Below are 27,286 nucleotides of genomic sequence, written 5' to 3'. Positions count from 1 at the left end.
TTCATAAACTACAGGCTGCGAACAATTGGTGCACGTATAATATTTTACTCAAGATCTGGTGTGCTTAAACAATTTTCCCCGATCCTTTTTTGAAGAAAAAAAATCGCATCATAAAGACATTTAGGAACTGAAAATTAATAATATGTTAAGAAATTTTAAGATTTTTATACTGAGACTTAAAATTTTTGATTATAAGAATATAATTTAATACTTTAACTTTAAAAAATTGTTAGGCATCTCTATCTTAATCGGCATATAATGAAATCTATTAAAAAATGTTTTATGGAACATTGGGTGAGTTCTGAGATACGGAGCTTTTAGTGTTATCTCCAAATTCCTTCAATTTTTAAAAAGTAAACTATAAGTTTGACGGTAGACTTTTCGAACGATCCAGTTCAAAAAAGTTGAAATCTTAAAGAATAATAAAACGAATTTTAGAAACTTAGGGAACATTCTTACTAAATCTTGTTTGATCGTTCTGCTTAAAATGCAACAATCAAGTTCTCAATTTCTAAATATATATTTCATACAAATTTTTATTTTTATGGAAAGTTACAATAAAAAATACAGTTGGTGCAGTGCTGGAAAATATTTTGTATTAAAATACTAAGTTTGTTTTCAAATCATTTTATTCCAACACAAAATCGTTATAGTTGCCCCACAGACTTGGTTTTATATGAATGCGATATCCAGCCTTTAAAGCTAAGAAGGAATGAGTTACTGGCTAGGTATTTAAACAAGCTTTACAGTTTTGGTGTTTTTAACCGCACTGCAAATTGGACAAGCAAACAAAGATTGAAAAGAGACAGCCCTTTTTCTCGTTTTCACCTGATGGATTTACTAAATATGAATGTTGAGAGTCACTCCGTGAGAAAAATCTTTAATCCTGGGGTACATTTCCAGCCTGATCTTGGAGCTCATACTAACAAAAAGCAAGACTTGCCTGATTACTTACGCCAACTTGCTCTTGAAATAATTAACCAAATGCCAGCCACAGATATTCTCATCTATACTGATGGCAGCAAAGACGACCGCGGTTCTTGTGGTAGCGGAATTTTCATTAAGGCTCCTGACTTTTCTAGAAAACTTACGATTAAGAATCCAGACTTCTGCTCTGTTTTTAGATCTGAGCTAATTGCCATCGAAGAGGCACTCAACGCTATTGGGTCTATAACATCATCCGCTAATATCTGGATCTTATCCGATAGTCGTAGTGCCATACAGCACTTAAGTAACTGGAATAAGGCTGGCGACAAGACATCTGTCTCTATACTGAATAAAATTAAACAACTTTCATCGGCGTAAAATCTTCATTCAATGGATTCCCTCTCACATAGGCCTCTTTGGTAATGAAAATACTGATCTTTTGGCCAAACGGGGAGCTTCTGATAGCACAATTTCAAGTCGACCTTTGACCTTCCCTGAGATTAGCTCCAAGATCAGAACCACTAATCAACAACTATGGAACATCTCTGCGGCCCACTCTTGGTATAATGGACAGACTCCTGGTGGGGCACTTACCATAGGGGCTGATAGAGCCATACAGTCCACTATAAGTAGGCTCATAAGTGGACACATCAGGTGTCTCTCTTTTGAGCTTGGGCGAAAGACCTAAAGTGCACGAGGTGTAACTCTGCACAGGTTTCTCCCGATCACATTTTACACTGTCTTGGTCTGGAAAAGAAAGACCTCTACTCTGGTCCCTTACTTGTATTTGATTTCCTGAAGACCTTCGAGCTCATTGACTTAGTCTAGCCTGCGGCTGACCAAGAGGAATAAGTCAACAACAACAACAAACAAAATCGTTTGTTTATAACAAAAAAAGAAGGATGGAATATCCCCGCTCTTAACATTAATTTGAAACATTTTAAGTATCGGTACGGAGAATATCAGAAAAAACCTACTCTCAAAACTTATATTTTTAGAACCTTTTACTGTGTGCCATTTAAATCTCACAATTTAGTACTAATATAAATTTTGAAAGCATGAAAAAAACGCGTGGGATAACATAATTTATGCATTGTAGACAATAAAACTTTGGTTAAAGACAATAGTAGACAATAAAACAAATAGTTATTGTCGCAATTCTTGATATTATTTTCGTATAAATAAATAAAAAACGCTTATTATAGAAAAGATTTTTAAAAAAATATCATAAATCGTTGTTCATAGCTAAAAAATTTGTTTCTCTACCCTTGTATAATTTTTATTATTTGTAAATTAATAAATCATTTAATTCGATTTTTGAAAGAATACTTGTAGAAAAAAAATTGAATATATCCATATCTGTTTAACAGAATGTTAAAATTATATTCATTAACTGGTTATTATTGTTATTTCTATTGTAATTGTGTTTAAAACTTTTTTTTGTTTCTTTAAAAAAAGTTTGGCTAGAAAGGAGACAAAAATTTTGGCTCGCATCGGAGACAGTTATTTTAGCTATAGAAGGAAATAAAGATAAACATATTTTTTATAAATGTTTTGAGTGAAGAACGAAAATTAAACTCATTGATTTTCTTAGAATAAATTTTCAGAAGCATGAAATAATGCCTCTGGGAAAGAAAATCGATTTTGGTTTAGTCGAAATAAAATAGTAAAAGAAAAAGAATCCCAGCTTTGGTTAAACGTAATGCCCTCAGCGACTCCCAAATCGCTTCAATAGAAAAGCAATTAAGCTTTTACTTTCCTTTTAAAGTACGAAACATTCTCCCCAGATAAAAATAAATAATAGAAGCCCAATAAAATTGAAAGTTCTGAATTCAATCCCGTTTTTATTGGCTTTGTTACTTCAGTTTTCTTTTTCTAAATCTCTAATGCGATTTGGGCTATTAAATGATGATCGGGAGGAAGTTGTCTTACAAGCTTTTTAAAAATCGATTATGTTAGTCCCCCTTTACGAATCATTAACGTCTGTAAGTTAGTTTTACATTTGTAGAACATCTTGTTTAATGCAAATAGAAAAAAAAAGGACAAAATGCGTGTTGCATATAAAGTACAAAACTAAACCTTAAACTCCAGAAAAGGTAATCAAAATCTGAGAAATTTTATATTGGATTTGCTATGCTCCCATCTGTTTTATACATCATCATAAATTATATCTGATACAGAAAATGTCGTCTGCTTTTTTTTTCTAATTTTGTCGAAAAGGGAAAAACGATAGTAAAAATTTCTATTTCAGAACACGTACCAGGGGACACGAATAAATAATTGAATAATAGTGTAATGTTTTTCGAGCGGTCTCCTTTTGTAGTGAAAGTGTTTTGAAGTTATTCGACCGTTTCCAACTTTTATTATGATTTTTTTGGCAACAGTAGGAAATGTAGCGGTGTGATCGGTCTCAATGGGGACGAGTTTGGTTCCGCTTCCCGAAAATAGTTTAGAATTTCGGAAAAGAATTTCTTATATACAAATACTTTGTCACGTGTTTGACACTTATTTTAGAAAAAAATAGTAACACTTTTGAGTAAAAAACGAAAAAAAACTTGACAATTATTAAAGAATAGATTATATTCTAAATTGCATGTTAAAATGTAATAAAATAAAATTATTATAAGGAAATTTTAATACTTAAATCATATGTTCATATATTTTGAATGCATTCATTTGTCAGTTTTAGTAAAGTCACGTTTGATTACTACGTGTTTAAAATTTTTACTGATTAACCGATTTAAATTTAGGAAACCAGGTCACCATCGCGGAAAATTTTTTACTACTGCTAAGAAAGAAAAAAAATTCCGTCTTTTCACTGAAAGTTTGTCTTTTTTGAATTAGCGAGAAAAAAAAAAGATGAATTTTTGATCCTTTTCTTACCAATGGAAACGCGAATTAAAGTTACATTCGCATGATTTAAAATCACACATCGTGATTCCTATTTCCTCGATTTAAGATCGCGCATCGTATTTCGTATTTTAACGATTTTATATCCAATATCGCGCTTCATTTTCACACGATTCAAAAGCCACTATTATGATTCATGTTCAAGTAACTTAAAAATTATACATCGGAATTCATATTCACGTGATTTTAAAATCAAACATCTTGATTCCAAATTTTAAGATCCTATTCTATATTGTTTGCAACTTCATCATATGCCATACTACTACCCAGTAAATAAGATGGTTTTCAACTGAAATCTTTTTTGAAAACAACTCCTGATTATTCTATACATTCTAAAGCACGTTTTTCAAATTAGCTAAAATTACATGTAACATATTCCACCAAGCTCATCAACTGTTGATGATACTTTCGATGCCATTTTATTATATATTGAATTCTAAGGGATAAAAAATTAGACAAAACTGAGATTTCATTGTTTGAAACTCTATTTTGCATTGCTAGCTACTTTAAACGCCAGCGCTCATCTCAGCTGATAAATCGGTTCTAACAGAAAAAAATGTTTAAAATATCTTTCTGATGGCTATCAAACAAAAACATGATTTCATTGCCTGAAACTCCATTTTCCATTTCTTGCACCAACATTAAACATCACAGCAAATCTTAACCCTAATGAGACAGAATTTTTATTAAACGTATTTTTCATACTTTTTTCCCCTTATTTTGTATTAATTTAGGCCAAAATAAATGAACAAGATTATATTTAGCATTTTACTAATCTATGGTTATGAAATACAGCATGAAACACCTGTGCCTTTTTCTGCATTAAAGGTAACAACTGTCAAAAACTTCCAAACAAAAATTTTTAAAATTTGCACTTATTTAGATCTAAAAAGAACAGTTATTCATCATTGACATTTCTTTAATTTACAAAATCAATTATTGATACATTTTAGAATAAGAATGAAAAAAAAAAAATTTAAAACTACTCTTTTGGATTTTATATTTAATACAAATATAATTCCAATAATCTATCATATTTTTTTAATAACTTGATTTTCTTTACATTCTAAACCACATTTTTTTCAAGCTTCCTTAAGTGCCATTTAGCATGTTTTTCAACTAAAATCTTCAATGATTGACAATTTTTTAGACACTCGTATTGCAATATAGCTGAATGGTCATCAAACAAAATCGCGATTTCATTGCCTGAAACTCCATTTCTCATGACTTGCGACTTCATTAAATGCTGCGACATATCTCTGGCATATTTATGGAGGGACAGATCATTCTATTGCAGTAATAAATACATATTTTCTCATGTCTTTGCCATTGATCTTTCATATAGGCGAACGGAAATGACTTTCTACTAATGGAAATGACCTTCAAGCGTGTCACTCACGTGACCTTATAAGAGAAAGCATTCACCTGGAACATATAATGGAATAATATTTAATATCATTTGGTAAGACTAAAACGATATTTTGTCGACCATTTATTACCTGGAACTGCAAACGATATTTTGGTAAAAAGAATTCCTAAATTATTACCTGGTGCTGCAAACGATATTTTGGTTAAAAGAATTCCTAAATTATTTTCTCGCAAAAAAGAACTTATCTTTGTTCCATCTGTAACGTCAATAAATCTTCGTAATGAAAACTGTCGATACGCTACGTTTGTCGCTAAATTTATTTTTTAATACCTTAATCTTTTTCTTTATTTTGAGAATAAGTGTGATATATATTAAAGTAACCGTGTTTTGACGACATAACGGATTTCGTTAGTTTTAAAATAAAACGTATGATGATACAGCTTCTCTACGATCTGATTCACGCTATGGATTTTTAAAAACTAAACCACGCATAAAATAGAACACTAAATAATCCTTGTTCGTCTGAAACTGTAAAAACAATTATATTCCAGTTATTCCTTTAATTTCATTAAATTAAACGAATAAATATTTCTTTTAGTTAAAAAAGATTTAACACTAGATTAATTAGGGCACCTGCACGTAATTGAGTAAGGAATGAGGCTATCTGCTAGATAAATATTATTCCAATTAAAAATATTTAAATTTAGATATATCTGAAAGTATTTTGATATTGCGGTCTATGTTTAAACAATAGTTAAGAGTGTGGTTTTTTCCAAAAATAAAAAGATTGGTATAATTTTAAAGGTTGAATAAGAATATCTTCTTTAAATACCTCTAAAGATTAAGCTGGTTTTGTAAAATATTATTAAAAGGATCTAGTTGTTTTTATAATATTTTCAAAAACTGATCGATGCTGTACTGAAATGGGATCTCGTTGGTTTTGTAAAAGTTTTGAAAAGGGATTTAAACTAGTTTTGTAAAATTTCAGAAATGGGATAGACTGGATTCGTAAAATTTCTGAAAACAGATGGAGTTGGTTAGGTAAATTTCCTAAAAAACACATGTAACACTTTTTTGATACTTAACACTCTAAGGCAAATATTAAGTTGATGAATAAAAACGCACAATCGTCTTCTTGTAAATAGAAAATATGAACTCATATTTTATAAACTTTAATCTAACTTTTCGTAGATTTTACGAAACTTTAATCATGAAGCCAAAATGAGTGATATTCAATATTCAAAACTAAAGCAACAAAAATAAATAAATAAAAGTTAATAAAGCACACATGCTAGCACAGAAATTGACATACTATAGTTTCGTCTCTATAAACAAGAACCTTTCTCAGTGTCAAAACATCAAATAATGGCAACGAAGAAAAGAGACAAACACGTGCAAAGTTGTTTAACCAATAGAGACAGAGTTACGAGTTTGAGCAATGAAATAAAAAGGAGATAAAAAAAAAACAAGTGTAATAATTATTAGGATAAGGATTAGTTCCTGATTTTTCCACTATCCCACTGTTTTGCCAATATGTGGATGTGTATTCGAATTTAATCTGTTGCTCCTTGGGGTTCCCGCCAGATCCCCTCACACCTGTTTCTTATCTCCTTTTTTTATCATCTATTAGTTAAACCATTTAACAGGTGTTTGTCTCATTATTTCTCTACCATTTGGTATTAAGAGACTAAGGAAGATTCTTGTTTATAGAACCGAAACTATAGAATGTCCTCTTCTCGAATAAAACAATATAGAGACTAAAATTGTAAGACTAAAATTTTATATTGTGCAATTGTCTTCTTTTAAATAAATTATACAAGTCAACAGTTATAAATAAGCTACCAAAGATTGATTCTCTTGAAGATTTATATTATTCTTCCGATCTCTGAATAAACCTTAATTTCCCGAAAGAAACTTTGGAGAAATTATAATTCTTTATATCGTAAATTGAAAAAAAAAACATTTTTTTTTTGTTGTCCTAAGTTGTTCTTTTTTGCTCCATTCAGTTACAGTTAAACATCACAAAATATTATAAAAAGAAACAAATTAGACAAAAGAAAACGTAACAGTTCTTACGAAATAAAACTCTTTGAATGGTGGAAGCAGAAATTTATTATAAAATACTTATTAAATAATAGTATCATATCGTACGTCTTCATCTCAAATTGTACTTATATGATATTTTGAGCCACGGTTTTAATTAGCTCAGACATAAAAACGAAAATTAATCAACTTCATACTCCATGTTCATTTCATGCCAATTTAAATGCGTTATAAAAAAAAATGACAACACAATGGATTTCGGAAAAATATGTCCAACAGCAATGATTTTACGGACTTAGATTATTGTGCCCTCCTGAAGGAAAACAAAGAACAGAACCCTCTCTTCCGTTAGACATGAAATTTCTAGACTATATCCGCAAACTGGAAAACACACAAACTCATTCCAGATGCTGACATATTATTTCTGAGACTCTAATAGAAAAAAAAGAAGGTATATCAGTAACAATGCTTTTTGCCAAGGGCTTGTGCACGAGTTCAAATGACCGTGAATATTATGCTTTTTTTATTATTGTGAATTGGGTTAGACTTCCTGCTGTCATTCGGTACGTCTTCAAAGTTTTCGAACAAATAAAACAGTAATATGTTTTGCCACCATACTTGCATTATTTGTATACACTGTTATAAATTTCTCATCTTAGAGTTTTGACAGAATTATATTCCAAAGATTCCTATTTTTGCATTTACTATTTGTACAACCATATGTACAACCTTTTGATGAGACGTTTGAAAAGCCATATACATGTATTTTGAATTCAAAGTACTAGAAGTACAAAGAATACTTTAATGTGAAGATATAAAGTTAGTTATGAATTATTTACACAATAAGTTCAAGTGTAAATGTCTGTCCCAAAATATTTATCTGATACAAAATTGGCAATCAAAAGTAAGATTTATTTAATTCTGTTATCACACACCGTTAGAAATTTCCCGGAGAAAATGGTTAAATAACAATTTATTTAATTGCTATTTTACCATAGTCTAATAAAACAGTCAAATAACCGTAAATAAGATGGTATTCAAAGTGCTAACTGCGAGAAATGCCGTTTATTAACTACTTTTCCCTAATATGGTTAAACAACAAGAATTTTATCTCATCAACTAGGTCCACCTAAGAAAGTCACTTAATTTCCTGCTGATGGGTACAAATTATATGCTGAGTACATACTATATGGCTATAAGGTGCATATTACATATTAAACTCCATTCTCTTCAACCCATGAAGAGCTTCCAGTGTCCTCCACTCCCCAATTGGTGACTCTGGACTGTTAGAATATGATTCTCGCATTCACGGCAGCACTATAAAGCTGCTAAACTGTCTCCAATATCAAGTTAAATTTCTTTTTTTACGATTTTGAAATCAGACTAGATGTTAATGGTTAAAAACCGTATGGTTTTGTATCCATGATTTCTTAACCATACTAGTTGTAAACGGCTTCAAAACTGTGAAAGTTTAAAAAAATTTTTATTTACTGTAAACTTTACGGTTAATTGGATGGACAGGCTACTGCTGGGTATTTTACCATAATTTTAGAATGAAAATTCAAACATTGCAGAGTAACGTTACTTCGTGCTTTATTCTGAACTTTAGTGGATATCATTTTCAGAAATTTGTCGGAAATTACGTACATAACCATTTAATTAAAAATAATAAAATGTACAGACTTTCAATAAAGAAAATTTTCCAAAATATTAGTCAGCAATAATTAAACGGTTCATGCAAGAAATGCCGACTGAATATCTTACTGAAATGTTCCAGAGTTTACATTAAAACAATGGCATAAACATGCAATGAGTGAAAATTGACTTAGGAACATACTAACATTTTAACTCAGACTATGCAAGAGTTCAAAATTAAAAAAAAAGTAATCACAGAAACAAAATTAAATGAAAGCACTTCACGATTCATATCTTCACTAATTCATCACTATATCTTCACTATTTCATATCACAAGTTGTATGTCAATATGGTAGTTGTTAGTCGTGGTGGCTCAGAGGATAGAGCTCTCGCTTCCCATTGACGGGACCCGGGTTCGAATCCAACTGATGGCTGGTCTATATCACCACAGTACTGACGTAAAATATCAATTGTAGAGGAATCGTGGGTTAGACTCCCCATGTTGCCAGGCTAACCATGGGAGGTTTTCCTTTCCATGTAAAACAATTGCGGATTAGTTCCATCGTTCAAAAATCCTCGACGAAGGTAAATTTTTTTCAATGCTTTATCCAGGAGTTTCCTTGTCTTCTGAATTGGGTTCAAAATTACGAGGCTACGCAGTTGAACACTGATAGGCGTAAACTCAAAAAATGGGTTGGCTATACCAGTGGCGTAGCGAGGGGGGAGCAAAGGGGGGCATCATGCCCCGGGCGCTACTCACAAAGGGGCGCCAAATGGTCAGCAAAACAAAAAAAAAATTTGAATAATTTTTATTTTTATTATAATTTATTTCTGGAAAATATATTTTAAATTTAGTGCCAGTGAAATATAATAAATGTTAATTCGTAAATAAAAAGGAACACTAATCAAACTGTAATAATATATTCATAATAGAAATGACACGTCTTTTCTACTTTCAGACCTGTGTCTGTTAGCACTTCCTTAGGGCATCTAAGCTGTGTGGTTACATAAATTATCTCCTAATATGTTATAATAAATATCTGCAGTGTACAAAGTACAAACATTCTTTCTTTCAGAACACTATTTATTTTTATTTGTATAAACGCAATGTAGCTTACGCTTGTTATTTTAAAACGATAACAATAACACTCTAATGTACAGTCACGGAAAAAAAGTGCCGGAAAATAACAACTAAAGGATCGTCTATTTTTTAATATAGATACTTCTCAAACACACAACAAATACAGCGTTTTGTCGTTTCTAGGAAGGGACACAAACAACGCCGTATTTGCTGTGTGCCTGAGAATTATCTGTTTTTTTAAAAAAAGATTATTTGTTACTTTCCGGATATTTTTTCCGTGACTGTACATATCCGTGACATTTGCGACAGGTTGCGGAAGTCAGCAACAAATTAGTGAAATACCCGAAATAGTAACTTTTAAGTTATTTTGGGTGTGTATTTTTCAGTTTTGCGTCCTTGTCATTGCGCTCTGCTTAGAATAAAAATGAAATGTTATTAAATATTAAAATATCAGCATAAATTATATTGTATATTTCACTATGTTACTACCTTTCAAGTTCAAGGCATTCTTGGTAACTTAACTAATAAATCAAATAAGATTACTTACTACATCTACTCGATGATTCTATTATTAAGTGAATAGAGTATGAAAAAATTTGTTAACAGAAAAATTTGTTGTTCTCATATTTGTCACCACAGATTCAAAATGAATTCATTCATCTTCTGGCATCTACAGTTCGAAATCAACTAATAAACGATATCGAAAGAAATAAATACTATGGGTTTTCGTTTGATTCAACTCCTGATATCTCTCATCGAGAACAAATGTCCCAAGTCGTTAGGTATGTAGATGCTGATTTTATCAATAAAAAAGTTTCCACCAAAGAATCTTTTTNGGGTTAACTTAAATTAAGACTGCTTATACCTTATAAACGATAAAGAAGTGCAAATATTTCATTCTGTATCTACACACATTTTTTCAATAAATATTTTAAGTAAGATTTGTACATCTTAGTCAATTTATTTAATATCTTTCTTTAGCAAAACATATATATTTTCAAATTTATAAATTGATTTAAATCAATATGCGTATGAAGTCTTGATAGAAATCTGACTTTCTGTGCCTTAAAGTAAATGAATCTTTTTTGAAAATTTAAGCGATACATCGCTATATCGCGATGCAAAACTGACGATATATCACGATATATAATTTCTAATATCGCCCAGTCCTATCCAGGAGTTCTCTTGTCTTCTCGATTGGGTTCAAAATTACAAGGCTACGGAGTTAAACATTGGTAGGGATAAAGTCAAAAAATGGGTTGGTAACAACGACGGTTATAAAACAAAATAAAATATTCTACATCAAAACTTTAAACATATTGACGCTTTCTAAAACTCATTTTACTAAAAAAATTCTATTTTTAATATGAGTGACTTAATGACATATTTCGAAAGCAATTTTAAGGTTCACGCAGATTAAAATGGACAAAATAGTGTGACTTCTATGGTCACATTCAACTCTTCTTCTTTCTAAATATAGAATGAAAAAAAAAAGTAAAAGTGATTTGTGCCGCTACAATTGCTCCTCTGGGTCATTAACTCTGAAAAAAAAAGTGAAGGTTCGTAGATTAAAGAAGATTAAAAGAGAAGATAAAAACACTTTTCTGGGAACTTAGAGTAGAAATTATATGGTTTCCTTGCGTGACATAGGCTTGCGTTTTTGCTTTTTATCAGATAATACAAATGATTTGCCTATAAAATTATAAAGAAGAATGGAAGATAACCCCCTTTACGAACTCATTCACAATATCCCGTCTCTTAATATGGTATTGAAAAAAAAAATTTATAAGAAATACAGGGAATTTTTTTGATGAAAGTATCACAAATAACTAGATAGTAAGCGTTAAAAACAAAATAAATCCTAACGTTTGGTCTTGTTTGGAAAGATTACATGGTGATAGAAATTAAGAAAAAACTTCTAAAATGGAAACCTTTAAAATCAAAACCAAGAGGAAGACTGAAAAACAGATATTTGAGCGATACCACCAAAGATCTAATCACCTTAAAGGCGAAAAATTGAAAGTTAAAAAGAAAAAAGCAAGAAGGTTTGGAACGATATCGTTCAGCAGACCAAAGCTCACAGCGGGCTGTAGTACTGTATAAGTAAGTATATAAGTTAAAAATAAAAATGAAATAACTTATAATTATTTAAAAAGGAAAAACGATGTTTTGCTTTCTTTTAGATTTTAGGCTAAAAATAAATGCTTTGCTTATAAATTATATAGATAATCTAAAAAAAAAAATTGATTTTCAAATAATTAAATGTCTAAATCAAATATATATATATATATATATATACACACAAAAACGAGCGTGTAAATTTTATTTTAATTTGTTTTCGAACAGTACGAGACTGGCGTTTGTTTGGAAGAAAATGAAAATTGTTTTTGGATGTAGTTAATGTAGTTTAATACATTAATGTATTTTTTTAATGGGATAACTGCAAGTGACGTAGAGTGGGTATTTTGATCCTGATTGGTTGTTGAAACGAGGTATTTGTTTACGTTAGCAACTGTTCTTTCCATTATATTTCGAATAAGAAAATTAAGTGACAAATTCTATATTTCTTACACAAAGATTTCAATTCTTTCACTATATATTTCTTTCTTAACACAAAGACAAGCACGAAGCCACATAGAACATTAATTATGCATCGAAGTTGCCAGGTGCACAAAACAAAAATATTTTATGATTACAATAAAATATATAAACAAATAACAAATTTAAGTTAAGTATAAAGATGTAGACGTTATAGAATTATATTTCAATAAATTCGATGTGCGATACAGCGTTGTATTTAATTAACTTCAAGCTAATTAGTATTCTAACTTATGTGGAGAAACTAAGCTCAACTTTAACTTGCCATTTTGCCTATAAACGATCAGCTGACTCTGCTGTCATAGGTCCAATATGTGGGTATACGTGATCTTCTTCTTGAAGTGAAAGTACCTAATTGTCTCTCGATTACCAATTGCACAAAATCAATTTCACTTAAATTATTGGTGATTCTGCTAGCCTAGATCCAGACCGTTCAGCCAATTTCCTGACAAAAACTTGAGTAAAAATTTGATTTGTTCCAATTAGAAATAGAAACAATTAAAAAATATATTTATTTATAAAACTACATTAAGTGCATCCAAAAACAATTTTCAAACTCTTCCTAACAAGAGTCAGTCTCTTTCAGTTCTAAAACAAATAAAACTTGCTCGCGACGTTTTTTTTTTTTTTTTATATTGTCGTTGCATGCTTTCCTAATTTCATTATTTTTCTTGGTTTTGTCAATCTCGCTAGATTTAATTCTTAAAAGTCAAAAATGTTAATTAAATGTTGAAACTAAAAACATACATGATTATCCAACTTAATACTATTTTTGCTATAGAATATTAACCTTTGTAATTTGTAGCCATTACATTTTAAAATTGGGCAGACGAAATTTTATAAAATTGTACCAAATTTGTTATTTTAAAAAATTATAAATTATGGCATTGAAAAACGGCTGGAATTTCAAAATGTGACAACTTTCATGATTGGCATTTCATTACCATCCTTGTGCTCCAAATTTGTAACAATAAGCACACATCGAGTGAAGAGATTAAGGTTCTTTTTATCGCTGTCACTTTTACAAAAAGCATGCTATTTCCTTGTTACCATCTTTAAAAAAAGAAACTAATATAAAAAATATTAAATAAGCAGAGCTCATTTCAGTTTTAACAATCAAATCATGAACGAGGAAATAGAAATCTTGGCTTGGGCAATATAAAGATTTTTTTTTTATTGTGATGTCATAGTAAAACCAATTTATGTTATGAAACGTGATGATTGCGTTCAAGAATATGACATGCAATTTATAAATTAAAGATGTTGAGAGATATTTTAAGTCAGAAGTACTTAATTTTATGCTTATTTTCATGGTTAATGGTAGAAAAAGCAGTTTCATTAAAATTGTTTCTATTTTTTTGTTCATCATTTAAAAAAACTGTTGAAACAGGCGTTTTTAATTTGGTTTTTTTATAAAAATTTTGAAGACTAAACTAATCGTCCTGTTGCAAAATTTGTTTAGCCTGTTACGCCTTTACTGCGTCCTGTTGCGAATTTTAACTTGAAGTTAAAATAACTTTGATTACATTCAAGCATATTACAATCTTATATAAACTTGGTATTAAGTTAATATTTGCTTTCTCTCGTTGCATTTAACAGTTTAAAAAATTTTCTGGTAACTGTTTCAATGTCCTGGCCTTTATAAGCCAGGAAAATGACAGCCAGGATAATGACAATTTTCCATTATATAGCATTTAACTTTACTTTAATTTAACATTTCGGCCTAAGATGTTTACCTATGTAGTTTATGTTATTAATGATTTCAAGAAGACAGGAAAATAACAACATAAAAATCTACTCAATTTGAAAAAATTTTTGAAATAGGTTTTGAACCAGAAAGTTGGAAAGTACTTTATTCATGCAATAAGACATGTTCAGATAGGATGGTGATCTAATCAATCTATTAACATAAGATATTGATTGCTGGAGCCATCTATTTTGGTTATAAATCACTAAATAAAAGTAGCCAGGAAAATGACAGGTTTTCCTGTGACAAACAAATTATTGACAAAAAAAAATTATTTTCAACAAAGTTTTTGTAAATACAGTCGAACTCGTTTATAACGAGCACAAAGGGACCGTAACATGTACTCGTTAAATCCGAGTGCTCGTAATAAACGGGTCCTTATGGCAGGCGTGCAGCCAGAAGAGGGGGGGAGGGAGGTCAAATTATTGAGTTTACATAAAATTTAATTAATACTTACTTACTTTAATTAATTTAATTAAATACNCAGGAAAATGACATTTTGAAATTCAATTAAATTTTTTAAAAATACAAAACAGCCGATGCTAATACGAGGTCATTTCAAAATACTAACAGTAATGCTATTAAAATTTTTTAAAAAAGTTCTTGAGTAGTATAGTATTAGATCTAGGATCAAGAGACTGTAAATTGTCATATTTCGTGAGAATCACCCATATATGTTGTGTGAGTAAGATAATTTTGAAAGGTGGTCAAGTTGGTCACTATCGATAGCTAGTGGGCGCTATATATTGTCTAATTCAAGTAACTACCTAAATGCTTCGCTCCTCGATTAATCTTAATACAGTACAGAACCCGTTATCCGGAAACCAAACCAAAAAACCGGTTAACCAAAAAACCGGAACGAAATTCGATAAATTTTCCCGCCATTTAAAAAAAAAAAATTTTTTTTTTTCCTCTTAAGATTTTAGGATTTTTCGTTCTTTTTTGAAAGATGTTTACCTTACCATCATTTTGGAAATAACCATTAGTGTATTACTCCATCGTTTTTTCTTCTTTTTAAGATTATTTCCAAAAAAAAAATTTTTTTTAGTTGGGTTTAACATTAAAAAAACGGCTTTTTGTAGCTATTCAGAAAACCGGAAAAATCAGTTATCCGGAATAGCGATGGTCCCGATCGTTCCGGATAATCGGTTCCCTACTGTATATGTATTTTCATGAATTCTCAATTTAGACTTAGACAGAATGACCCCACTACTTCATCTGTAGATATACCCTTGAGTGACAGGGGTACTGTGGTTTGTATGATTTACAATAAGTTAAGCTGGTTTAAAATAACCTAAAAAATTTAAAATTATAGTGGTAGTTTACATTTGGAGACTAATTTATAATTCTGTTTTATTATACTTCCGCTATACAATTCTTATTCCAAGTTAAAAGTAAAGTGAATTAACTCGTAAAAATAATTTTATGGTATTAACTTTTTATGAGTAAGATAAATTCAAATCCAAAATAACACTTTATCGTTTATCTTATTATTGAAACTAAGTTTTTCAAACAAAAGCAAGATACGTTTTTATTATTGACCTGAAATATACATTTATGATTCTAAAAAGTGTCAAAATATTTGATGTAAACACCTTCAAAAAGATATTACAGATCATAAAAATGCAAAAGGAAAATAAAAACACCCAAAGAAGTCTTTGTTCTGTCAAAACATTAATCGATATTCTTGGAAAGATTTATTTTTATTCTAGTCTTTTGAATCTTATTTTTAACATTATTTTTATGGGTTTATGGTTTTTATTGCCTAAGTGATCATTGTAAAAGCAGGAAGTTTAAACAAAAAATTGAGGTAAGTTATTCGTAAACCAACTGATAAAAATTGTTTAATGTGAAAATATTTCACATTTGCTTTCACTTTTTTTTTTAAATTATACCTGGTGAAAAATACGTGTAAATTTAAATCGTGAATGCAATCAAAGTCGCAAGTAAAAGCGGAACAATCAGTTGTAGAGATCAGAGATTAAAAAGCAAAATTGTAATTAAAATAAAAAAATTTAAACTAATTATAAATTAATTTAGAGATAGTTTAACAAAAATTTGATTTTTGACATGAAATTCTTGTTTACATTTAAAATTTATTGTATTTAAATTACCAGCATTTATTTTCAACAAATCTAATAACTTTTTTAAAATATGTATCCTTATATAATATGCATGAATTCTAGCATTCATAATTAGGATAGATTATTTTTGAATTGTTAGATTATTATGAACTAAAATTAGGTCTTTTAAACATCAATGTGCTTAAATTATTTTAATACCGTGGTAGTTAAAATCGCTTTTATTAAATAATTAAGTAAATATTTAAGTATGCATTTTACTCCCACTAAAAAAAAAGTCTTCCACTCAAAACAGAAAGGTCACTATATATAAAGGTCATCTTAGATGTTGCATTTCTCTTCCGCCAACTTAATGACAATTTTTAGAAGGTTTTCAATGCAAGAACATTGTTTTTTTTTAATTATCATGATAATATAGTAGAATGTGGCATGGTACATTAAGGATATTGTATAATTTATTCGCGAATTAAAAAAATTCTCGTCAGTGAAATTTTTGACTATATGATTACATTAATTAAAACAAGCATATGCTTTTAGCAGAAATTTTAAAAATACAAAAAATAGACTAAGACCTTTTTGCTTTAAATATTCGTGTTTTAATTTTGTTTAATTGAATTGTTGATTTTATAATAACGTAAATTTCATTTCATCTGAAATTATGAGTTTAAACTTCCAAATATGATGATTTTTTTACCATCTTTATTTATTTTATACAAACATTTCTTACACTTACAAAAATGTATTTTTAAGTAGCCCTCATACAATGAGTTAATAATATTTTATTGTAATAGTTTGTGAGATTAGCAAAAAATAGAAGTTACTTAAACCTTTTTTTTATTTGAAAAAGATCGTGAAAATGATAATACCTTAATTAACCTTTAAAACTCCGTTGACCTTTTTGAAAAACTATCGTGAATCTCCACTCTGAATTTTTTTACATCTTAATCCTTAATAACCATTTTATTATATGATCATTGGTTCTTATTTGGAAAGATTCTATTCAGTAATTTAAATGTTTCAGTGCTGAAATTAATGACAAGTATTAACTGTGGATATTTTCGTTGAGAAATAAAAAAAACATTACAAAAGAGCTTAATAAAATTTAAAAAAATGCATGAATAACTCCTTATATCAAAGCATCGAAACAAAGATAAAAATGTAAAAGCGATTTAAAAATATTAGTGCTTTGAGAACATTTTTTTTAACTACCCATCCTTCAAAAAGAACAGAAAATACACACTTTAAAGTCCGATCCATGAAGAAAATTGTAATTAGGAGACAGGAAATAATCTGATTTAATGGTAGATTTTTAAATAAACTAGCAAAACTCGTTAACCAGACGGAGAAGAGATATTTATAATTGCAACTTCTGACACTTATCATTAGAAGATATGATAACGACTTTGCGAATGAATAAAAACTCTTAAAAGTATACACTAGTCAAATAAAGAAAAATAAAGTGTGACTGATTTAATGAGCCATTATATGTATTACGGGGGAAATGATTTGAATGTTTAATTTAAATAATTTCCAAAGTTAAAAGGAAGGAAATAAGTTTTCGTATCATTACTAACGTTAAACAGGATCCACACTTTCTCATTATAATCAATACATATTATTGTTAAACCTTATCATTATAGATATAGAATGAATATGTTCGTTATATTTAATGGCGTTTTTTTCTCTGTTATGTATTTTTAGTAATAATAAATAATATGTAGTGATATAATGCGTAATGATAATAATTAATATGTAGTGATAATACATAATACAGAAATAATAAATTTTAAAATAATAAATTCACTTAAAAACGGGAAAAAATGCGATACATTTTTAAATTTATAATAATAAATAATAGTAAATGAAGGAAAAATAATATTGAACCTAATCACACAAAGAAGAAATATTCTAGTAAAATTACCGTGCTGTATAATATTGATATTTCTGTTTGTTTGTTTTTTTCTTTAAATCCGTCATAAAAACCAAACTATATAGGATTTAAAAAATTAATTAGGCATTATTCATTATTTTTTGGATAATATTTCCTTTCATATGGTGACTCTTTACTAGAAATTCTGGTTTTCAAAATTGCAGTTCTTATTACCGCGCATTTAGCAAAAAACACAAAATTTAACCGAATAAATTATTTTTATCCCATGCCCTATCATGCTAAAATACCAAATTTTACCACATTTACCAAAATTTAGCACATATTTAAAAAAAAATATTTCATTGTTAATTTCAGTAAAATCCTTACTGAAGCGTTTCGGAAAAATTACCCAGTTAATAAAAAATTACATTTTATCATATCCTGTTTTCGTCCATATTTTTTTTTCTCAGTGCAGAATTGATTAAGTCAAAAAAAAAAGAACTAGCGTAATAAATTCTGAATTTGAAAAAAATGTATGAATATAATTTTTCTTTTTCAAAGTAAATATTATCTATTCAATTATATCGGAATAGAAGCACTGTGGCAAGTTAAAATATTCGTATCGAATCGATAATATTAAAATATTATCTATTCAATTATTTCGGAATAGAAACACTATGGCAAGTTAAAATATTCGTGTATTCAATTATATCGGAATAGAGACACTGTGGCAAGTTAAAATATTTGTATCGAATAGAGAATATTAAAAATATTATCTATTTAATTATATCGGAATAGAAACACTGTCGCAAGTTGAAATTATTATTAAAAATAGATAGATATTAAAATACTGTCTGTAATAATTTTTTCGACTCGTACCGTGGTATGAAAGTTGATGGTAGATTTATATTTTTTCTCTGAAGAATAATAGATTTAATTAGAATTTTCTTAACGTCTGTTCTAAGACGAAAATGAAAAGAAGAAAGGATGAGAACAATAAGAAAAAAAGAATTGTGCATTCTGGCGTTCTGCATAAATTATGAAAGAGTTTTCATTTTCTTTCGAATGTCCCTCAAGGCTATAAAACGTTCCCACTCAAAAGAAGCTTTAGATATTAATTTCATCAGAAATGAAATAGGTAACCCATAATCAATAAAAATGATGCGATAATAAGGGCCATTCAGTGATTCTTTGATGTGAGTTTTATGAATCATGTGACCAATATTTTCTCTTTCATTTTGACTTTATTGCTTCTTATTTTCCGAATGAAAGCATGTGAAGTCAATGGAGATATGGATTGTTTGGAGTCAGAAACTTTGTGTGATTTCAACAGAAAGCTGTTATTTAGGTTATATTTCGTAAATTTCTTTTAATGAAATAAGAGAAAAAAAGAATAACGCTTGGCAAGTTGATAAATCAACTTGATCATAAATTATATTGTCTTAAAAATTCTAAAATTCATACAAAAGAAAAAGCTAGTATTTTTCATAATGTCTTGAAAAAATTTGCAGTAAGAAATATATGTTTAAGAGAGAGATTAAATCAACACGAAAGATTGAAATAATTCTTCACCGAAGTTACATTTTATTTTACTCAGTTGTTTCTAAGTGGTTACTAAGTAAAAGTGGCAACGTTTACTAAGTTTAATTTTTACATTTACTATTTTTATGTACGAAATATTCTCATGTATAAAAGCCTATCGTTTTTTTTGTTGAAAAATAGCTGAATTTTTCAAAAAAAAAAAAAAGAATTCAAGGGTATCAAGATGAGCTGATGTAACTAGGGTTATTTCCTGAAATTACTTATTCAATCACTAAAACTAGTTTTGATTTGACTGATGAAACTTAGAGTTATTTATAACAATATTATTGCATTTTCTCTATGCCTTTCCTAAAATCAAACAAATTTTGATGTTTTCAGGCCTGGTTTCCTCAGTAGTGCTTTTGTTCCATTTAATATTAATTTCCGGTTTCTATTGAGTAGACTTTTTAACTTCATTCCTGACAAGGATTCTTAAAATATAAACTGAAGAGAAAACTTTGTATTAGCAATGTTCTCAAGGACTTTTAAAATTTAACGAAAAGGTTTACAATAATTAGAACATCCATTATTATACCCTCCATCCATATATTTGTGTGATCACCCCTACAAATTATTTTTACAATCAAATATATATTTCTTGATCTTTAATATGTTAAATTGATATATTAAAGTTTCTATTGGCTTTTCGAAATTTATTGTCACTCTTAGATTTTATACCTACCAACTTCCAAGGATGATTTTCTCCAATGATAGTTAAATAAAAATTTAATTAAAATTACAAGCAGAAATATGTTCCTTAATTCGTGAAAAGTTTAAATATACTATCATATAATTACCATGCACTAAACTAAATATTAATTTATATGTAGTGGAAGTCAAAATCATTATAAATTAAATTAATAAATTTAAAAAAATAAGAATAAAGCATAAATGTTGCTACCACTCATAAATAAATTTGGCAATTCTGAGTATTTTAAAGGCCGTCGGGATTCACGTATTTACTTACAGGGTTCGTACGCACTTGGATAATAATGATAACAGGTATCAATTTTGTTTTGAGAAAGCTGAAAATTTTTTAATATTAGCTTCCACTATCGAATTATAATTTCATTAACGGCAACCTCGGACCAACATATATTTACTTAAAGAAAAGAAAATATTCTGGTACCTGCAAACATAATAATATAAACACATTTTTGTTATTATTATCACTACCACTTTTTCCAGGTGCTTATGAAACCTTACTTAGTTTTCTTGTTAAATAGTTTGTGTATTAATTGTTAACAAAAATTATGTTTTAATATATTTTTTATTCCACGAAAAAATCAAGCGAAATTAAGAGTGTAACTTTAAAAAAAAATTTATGCTCATTTAAAAGAATAACCTGGAAGTCTTTAACCTAGTACTTTTGCTTTAAAAGAATATAGAAGCTCATTTAAGAAAATTGCCAATTATATGAAAGACAGAAGATCGTAAGAGGCCAAAATCGTGACAAGCTGTTACCCTAAGTTATCTGATTTCAATTGTTGTAGAAGAGGTTGCATGAATGTTTATTTTTTTCAACTGGTATCATGACATGATAGTTGAATTTCTATCGGAAGTGAAATAGTTATCTTCCTTATCAAAGTTAGTCGTTCGTAAACGGAATATCAATAAATGTAATTAATTACTCCGTTCGGATAATCAATGTTAGCTTAACTTTACAGTAAAAAAATTTATGCATCTACAGAAGCTATTTTCAATGCACGTAGTCATTCACAAATAACATATCAATCAATAAAATGATAATAATCAATCAATACACCACATCAATCAGTGCCAATAGCTCATAAATCAATACATTGAAAGATGGTAATTAATTATTCAGTTTGGTTTATAAATATTTGTCCTATTTTAAGGTTGAAAGATGTATGCATTGATAAAATCTATTTTATTTGTATTTGTTTCAGCAGTAAATGTGATTAAAATCTGTTTTATAAGATTAAGCTGAAATTCAAATAAATGTTTACGACATTTAGAAATGGTTTGAGGAATACAGTGTTACGTAATATCTACCCTTGATTTTTTTAATTATCTAGGATAGATAGATTAACTTTTCAAAAATTAAGTAAAAAAGGGTGACAAATAAAATCAAGGAAGAAAAAAAATGTCTTTGTGTCTGTAGAATCACTATTGAGAAAACGAGGTGAAAATATCAAAACCATTTTAATTGCCTCATGAAACTTCTGTGTGCTCCCAGTAACCACCTTTCATCTTTTCTGCTTCGACCGGCAATCAAACAAGTTTGAAGTTTTGGATGTATCTAGTTCTGCCTTCAGTAGTGATTTGTTACATTTACATAACCTTTTTGTTCTTTCTTGACTGAAAATTAAAATTTGTTACGTCTAATGTGTATCTTTGTTTTGATTAGTATTCTAAAAATATACATTATGAGAGGTGACTACGAAATACCACATACAATGTAAAATTTCGATCCCAAAGCCTTTAGAATTTTTGGTAATTTTGCCAACACTACATAAAAGCTAAAACGAAGTAGATTTACATATTAACTTCTAAATCATTTATATATAGTATTGGGGAAAATAAGTTTAAATTAATAAAAAAAAAATACATTTAAACCCAAACCACTATTATAAATTTTTACAAAAAACTTTGAACTCCGGTAGAAGCTGGATTTTAAAGTTCATATTTATAATCAATTGATTTCTTAAACCCATTCTTTGTTGCAAAAATGTTTCCTCAGGTACATAAAAATCCTCTTTCGAAATTGCTGAACGGCATGTCATCATCATGGACTATTGCGCAAACTATTTACACAAATGAACTACCAAAAAAACTTTAAACAAAATAGAAATCTCAACAACTCACCGTTTAAAGATCAAAATTTCGGGAGAAAGTAAGGCTAATGTATCGATCAAAAATCCATCATTGATGGTCCTTTCACCAGGTAATGGCTACTTAAATTGAAGCACTTCCTACCATCATGCATTTATTAGTTTTTTTTCTCAAAATTTTCCCACAGTGAGTGGCAACAAAAGAGAACCATTATGTCTTCCGGTATACCCTAATCTTTACATTTAGAACAGAAATGCTAACAAATTGACTGGAGGTTTGATTATTGTCTGTGCTTTTTTTCCAAAGGGAAGTCATTGTTGAAGTAAAGTTCCAGCGTTAAAAATATTTTTAATCCCAACTATTATGTTTATTGTCATGCGTGTTTGGATTCTAAGTTAGATTCTCACTAACCTTTATATGAGATGTTCGTTTTATAAAATAGGTCAGAGTTGTTTGTTTTGGTTGAAATCGCGTTTTTAGGAAAGAAGAAAAAGTTAATCGCAAAATGTCTCTTACGTAGAAAAATTTAGTTGAAGAGTTAAATAGGGGGGAATTAGGATCTAAGTGCAAGAATGGAACATGGGCAAAAAAAGTGAAACAACACAAATTAGGAATTGATTTCATTAATATTCAATCTGAACAATACAATTGTAATTGTAACCATGTATTGCTATTATGAAGGATATACAAAGGTTGGACAAAAATATGGAAATGCTTGGATACTAACTCTCTGCAAGCAATCTTTCTTTTAGAAGTAAATGTTTAGGAAGATTTTACTCGGTAAAAGTGTTAGCACAGTCTCAAACATCATGTTCGAAGCTTTTAGAAATGTCATTTTTAACCATGCAAAATTCGAAATGGCCAAAATGAGAAGAGGAAATTACTAAGGAGAGAATTTTCTGATTTAATTACCAGTAAATTTTGAAAGCATGCAATAGAATTACGATGTCTATATAAGAATGCTTTTAAAACTATAGTGATAGCTAAAAAACGGAGAACAAAATCTTTCAACCTTCTAAGCCCATTTTAGTCTATGTTAATTTTGCATGGTTAAAATAGAGCATTATTTCTAAATGCTTCAAGCATGATATTTCAAATTCAGCCAACAATTTTACAGAGTAAAATTTTTCAAAAGCATTTGCTGCTGAAAGAAGTTTCAGTTTCTTTTTTCATTAGACCGGTCTTGCTGTAAGCCAAAATTTTTAAATTTAATGTAAATACTGGGGTTTTAAGACTGCAAAAAGGCAATTGTATTAAACAAAAATTAAAATAATAGTTGAGGTAATGTATTTCAATTTTGTTATTTAATGTTACTTGACTAAAACTTTAGAAAGGTAATCAACGCAAAATAATTTAAGAAATCACGCTAATCTTTTAACCCACTTGAAAATCACGAAATTCATAATATTAAATTAATTGACTTTTTTTTAATGAATTGGAGAATATACTCCAGTGGAGATTGAATTTGACGTTGTATATAGTAAAATATAATATGTTATTAAAATACCAACTGGTGATAAGAAAATACTATTACGAAATCTTTAAACAATGTCCGATAATTATTGACACTTATGAAAAAATACCGAAACCAAAAGTAAGTAAGCAAATTATATAAGGACTTTTAGGCTTTTTTTATGCCGTAAAAATACGTTTCATCAGTCTTGTTTTTTTAGAAGTCACTCACTTTTTCATAGTAAAAAAATGGAAAATTAAAATTTTTGTGTGTACAGTCACAGGTGAAGATGAATTGAGACCAACCAAAAAGTAATGGCTAAATTCTTAATTTAAAGCAATATTTAGCGAGTTTAAAGATAAGTGGCTTTCTATCAAAATGTGATTTTAAAATGCTTATAAAACATGGATTTGATCGAATTCTTGTATTTACTGTTGATGGAAAAGTTCATTTAAATCTCAAGAAATAAAATAAAAGAACGCATTTCCTTTTTTTTCCAACTAAACGTCACAATATGTTATAAATTCGTTACCAATAAATTTTAAGTTTATTTTTATCCGCTTATTAATATGAAACTTAAGAATCACATATTTTGATTCTATAGTTATAATTTTTTTCCGGATGAAAATTAAAGATCTTAACACAATTATAACAACAATTCAGCTCAACTATATTTCCGTTTTGACTATGCTTCCCACGATGTGAAAAATGTTTTTGTTATATTTTTTTGAGACTGTGAAAATTTAGAAATACCTATTCCTCGCTGAGAAAAAAGTTAAAGTATAGTTACTAAGAAAATAAAAGAAAAGTTATTTTATTTTTCATGGAAACTAAAGGTATGCCAAATTTTAAAATCTATATTTATATCTGTATGCAGCTGTTAATGTTCTTTAATATCATATCTATTTAGTTTTAAATTATGNAAAGTTGGCAGGTATGCTATTATAATAACAATTCAGCACAACTATATTTCCCTTTTAACTATGCTTCGCACGATGTGAAAAATGTTTTTGTTATATTTTTTTGAGACTGTGAAAATTTAGAAATACCTATTCCTCGCTGAGAAAAAAGTTAAAGTATAGTTACTAAGAAAATAAAAGAAAAAGAAAGTTATTTTATTTTTCATGGAAACTAAAGGTATGCCAAATTTTAAAATTTATATTTATATATGTACGCAGCTGTTAATGTTCTTTAATATCATATCTATTTAGTTTTAAATTATGTTTTAAAAAATAACATTAACTTATTTTTAAACTGATATTAAAAATAAATAAATATAATACCCTTTTTTTATATCTAAGCCGTAAAATTCTAACTAACAAAATGTTAATGCTTTATTTGCATATAAGCATATTCTCCTTCTTTGTAAACGTATTGCCAATTTTTAATTAAAGAGCTCTTTCCCAATATTATTTAACAAAAATTCAATGAGTTAAACTATATGTACTATATTGATGTTTATACACAATGAGTTTTCGAAGAAAGCGTTACGGTATAAAAAATATTAATTTGTCTCTTTTAAAAATTAAAAAATAATAATAATGTTCCAAGAATAATTCAAGTGGGAAATGATTTTCCTTTATAGAACTATGTAAGCATTTAAATTGGGTATTAATTTAAGCTAATATGACACATTTTAAAATAACTATAATATAAACGTAATAAAAAAAATTTAACTACCACAATTGTTTTCAAAAAAATTATATATATATTTTATAAAATCTTTTTCAAGAAATAACTTCATATGTTCACAATTATAAAGTTTTATAATTATTGCCAATTATAGAATTCCATAAAATAAATAAAATTCCAAGTAAACATGAAAACAAATATTGTCCTTACCTTTATCGCCCGACATCACTCTGTCGCTAAAATTCTCGTTATTCCAACACAGTCCTCTCGAATCCTCGTTCACTCACTCTTTGAATACGAAACACCTGCTTCACGTAAAAACAGAACCTTTGTCTTTATTTAGCGCCATCTATGGAGAGCGCGTAATTTAGATGTCGGACGTGAAGAAACCTTGAATGAAATTCTTTGTTTGGATAAGAGATGAGAAAGTGATCTCTGTAATATTTACTCAAGGATATATAACCCTATTTTTTATATACATATACACATTTATTTATTTTTATAACGAGAGTAAATACATCGTCTCTGCATTTTAAGTGCTATGCAGTTTATTTATGTTAGAAAATAATTGTTATACCAGTTTTATTTAAAAATTTATTTTATGACTATTACAATCAATTAACCAGATTATATATTATTCCTTTGTGGGATTGGTCAGGGCGAGACTAATCTTGAAATTTCAGTGTAGGGAGCAAGACGGTACAAGTGGTAATTGCTTAATCAGAGGTACACTAGCTTGCACAATTTAAATTTTAATTTAACTTTCACTATTAACACTACCTATTTGCTATTTTATTGTTTGATCACTTATGATTTATTATTTTGCAAATATTTTGATTTAACTCATGTTTATGATCAACTTGCTTTCTCAACTCGTAATATTTTGTAAACAATTTCTATTCCTTTGTTGTATATAATTATAACTGTATTTTCAAGTCGTTATCTAATTAATACCATGGCAAAGTGCCATTTTCTCTTTTCTTCTTTATTTAGTGCCGTTTGTGCTTCCAGCCATGTAAACTGTTTTTAATATTTTATGATCGCAAATTTAAGATGAATGGGAAAAGGGCCATTTTAGCCTCAGGCCCTAGGATTTCGTGGGAAGGTCTTTAGTTCTGTAATTCAGAACTTTTCGTTTTTAACCAGTAATGATTTTTGATGCCTGAAACAGGTTTGTATCCAACCATTAATCAATTATTTATTTTATAATTAGGTTATTATTATGAAATTATTTAATTAAAATGCAAATAAAAAATAAATAGCAAATTTTAAAATATATATTTATATATTTTTTTCTAATAGTTTTCTAATAGTTTTCTTCCCTATTAAATATATAAAATAAATTACTAAAAGGATATGCATCTACAAATGTCACTATTTCTCATCAAATTTTAAAATTCAAAGTAAAATATCCAAATTCTAGAATTACAATTTATTTTTCTCCGATATTTATCCTCACATTTTATAATAGATCTTTCGCAAAAATCAAATTATTTTTTCGCATTTTATTAAATTTAATTTAATATTTCAATTATTAAAAATCAATTTAATTTTATGCATAT

General features: G+C 28.5%; 1 protein-coding gene across 1 annotated transcript in view; it reads right to left on the bottom strand.

The window, feature by feature from the left end:
• Positions 1–26,074, bottom strand: part of LOC107439557 (low density lipoprotein receptor adapter protein 1) — a 51,352-nt gene extending 25,278 nt beyond the window's left edge. Inside the window, exon 1 of the mRNA XM_016052233.3 lies at positions 25,935–26,074. Within this exon, the coding sequence (XP_015907719.1) occupies positions 25,935–25,950 (16 nt within the window). The 5' untranslated portion in view covers positions 25,951–26,074. The remainder of the gene's footprint in view (positions 1–25,934) is intronic.
• Positions 26,075–27,286: the final 1,212 nt, after the last annotated feature.

This window comes from Parasteatoda tepidariorum, chromosome 8 (genome assembly GCF_043381705.1).
Source record: "Parasteatoda tepidariorum isolate YZ-2023 chromosome 8, CAS_Ptep_4.0, whole genome shotgun sequence".
Classification (NCBI taxonomy): domain Eukaryota; kingdom Metazoa; phylum Arthropoda; class Arachnida; order Araneae; family Theridiidae; genus Parasteatoda; species Parasteatoda tepidariorum.
The sequence above is the reverse complement of the archived record's forward strand: the minus strand, read 5'-3'. Positions and strand labels throughout refer to the sequence as shown.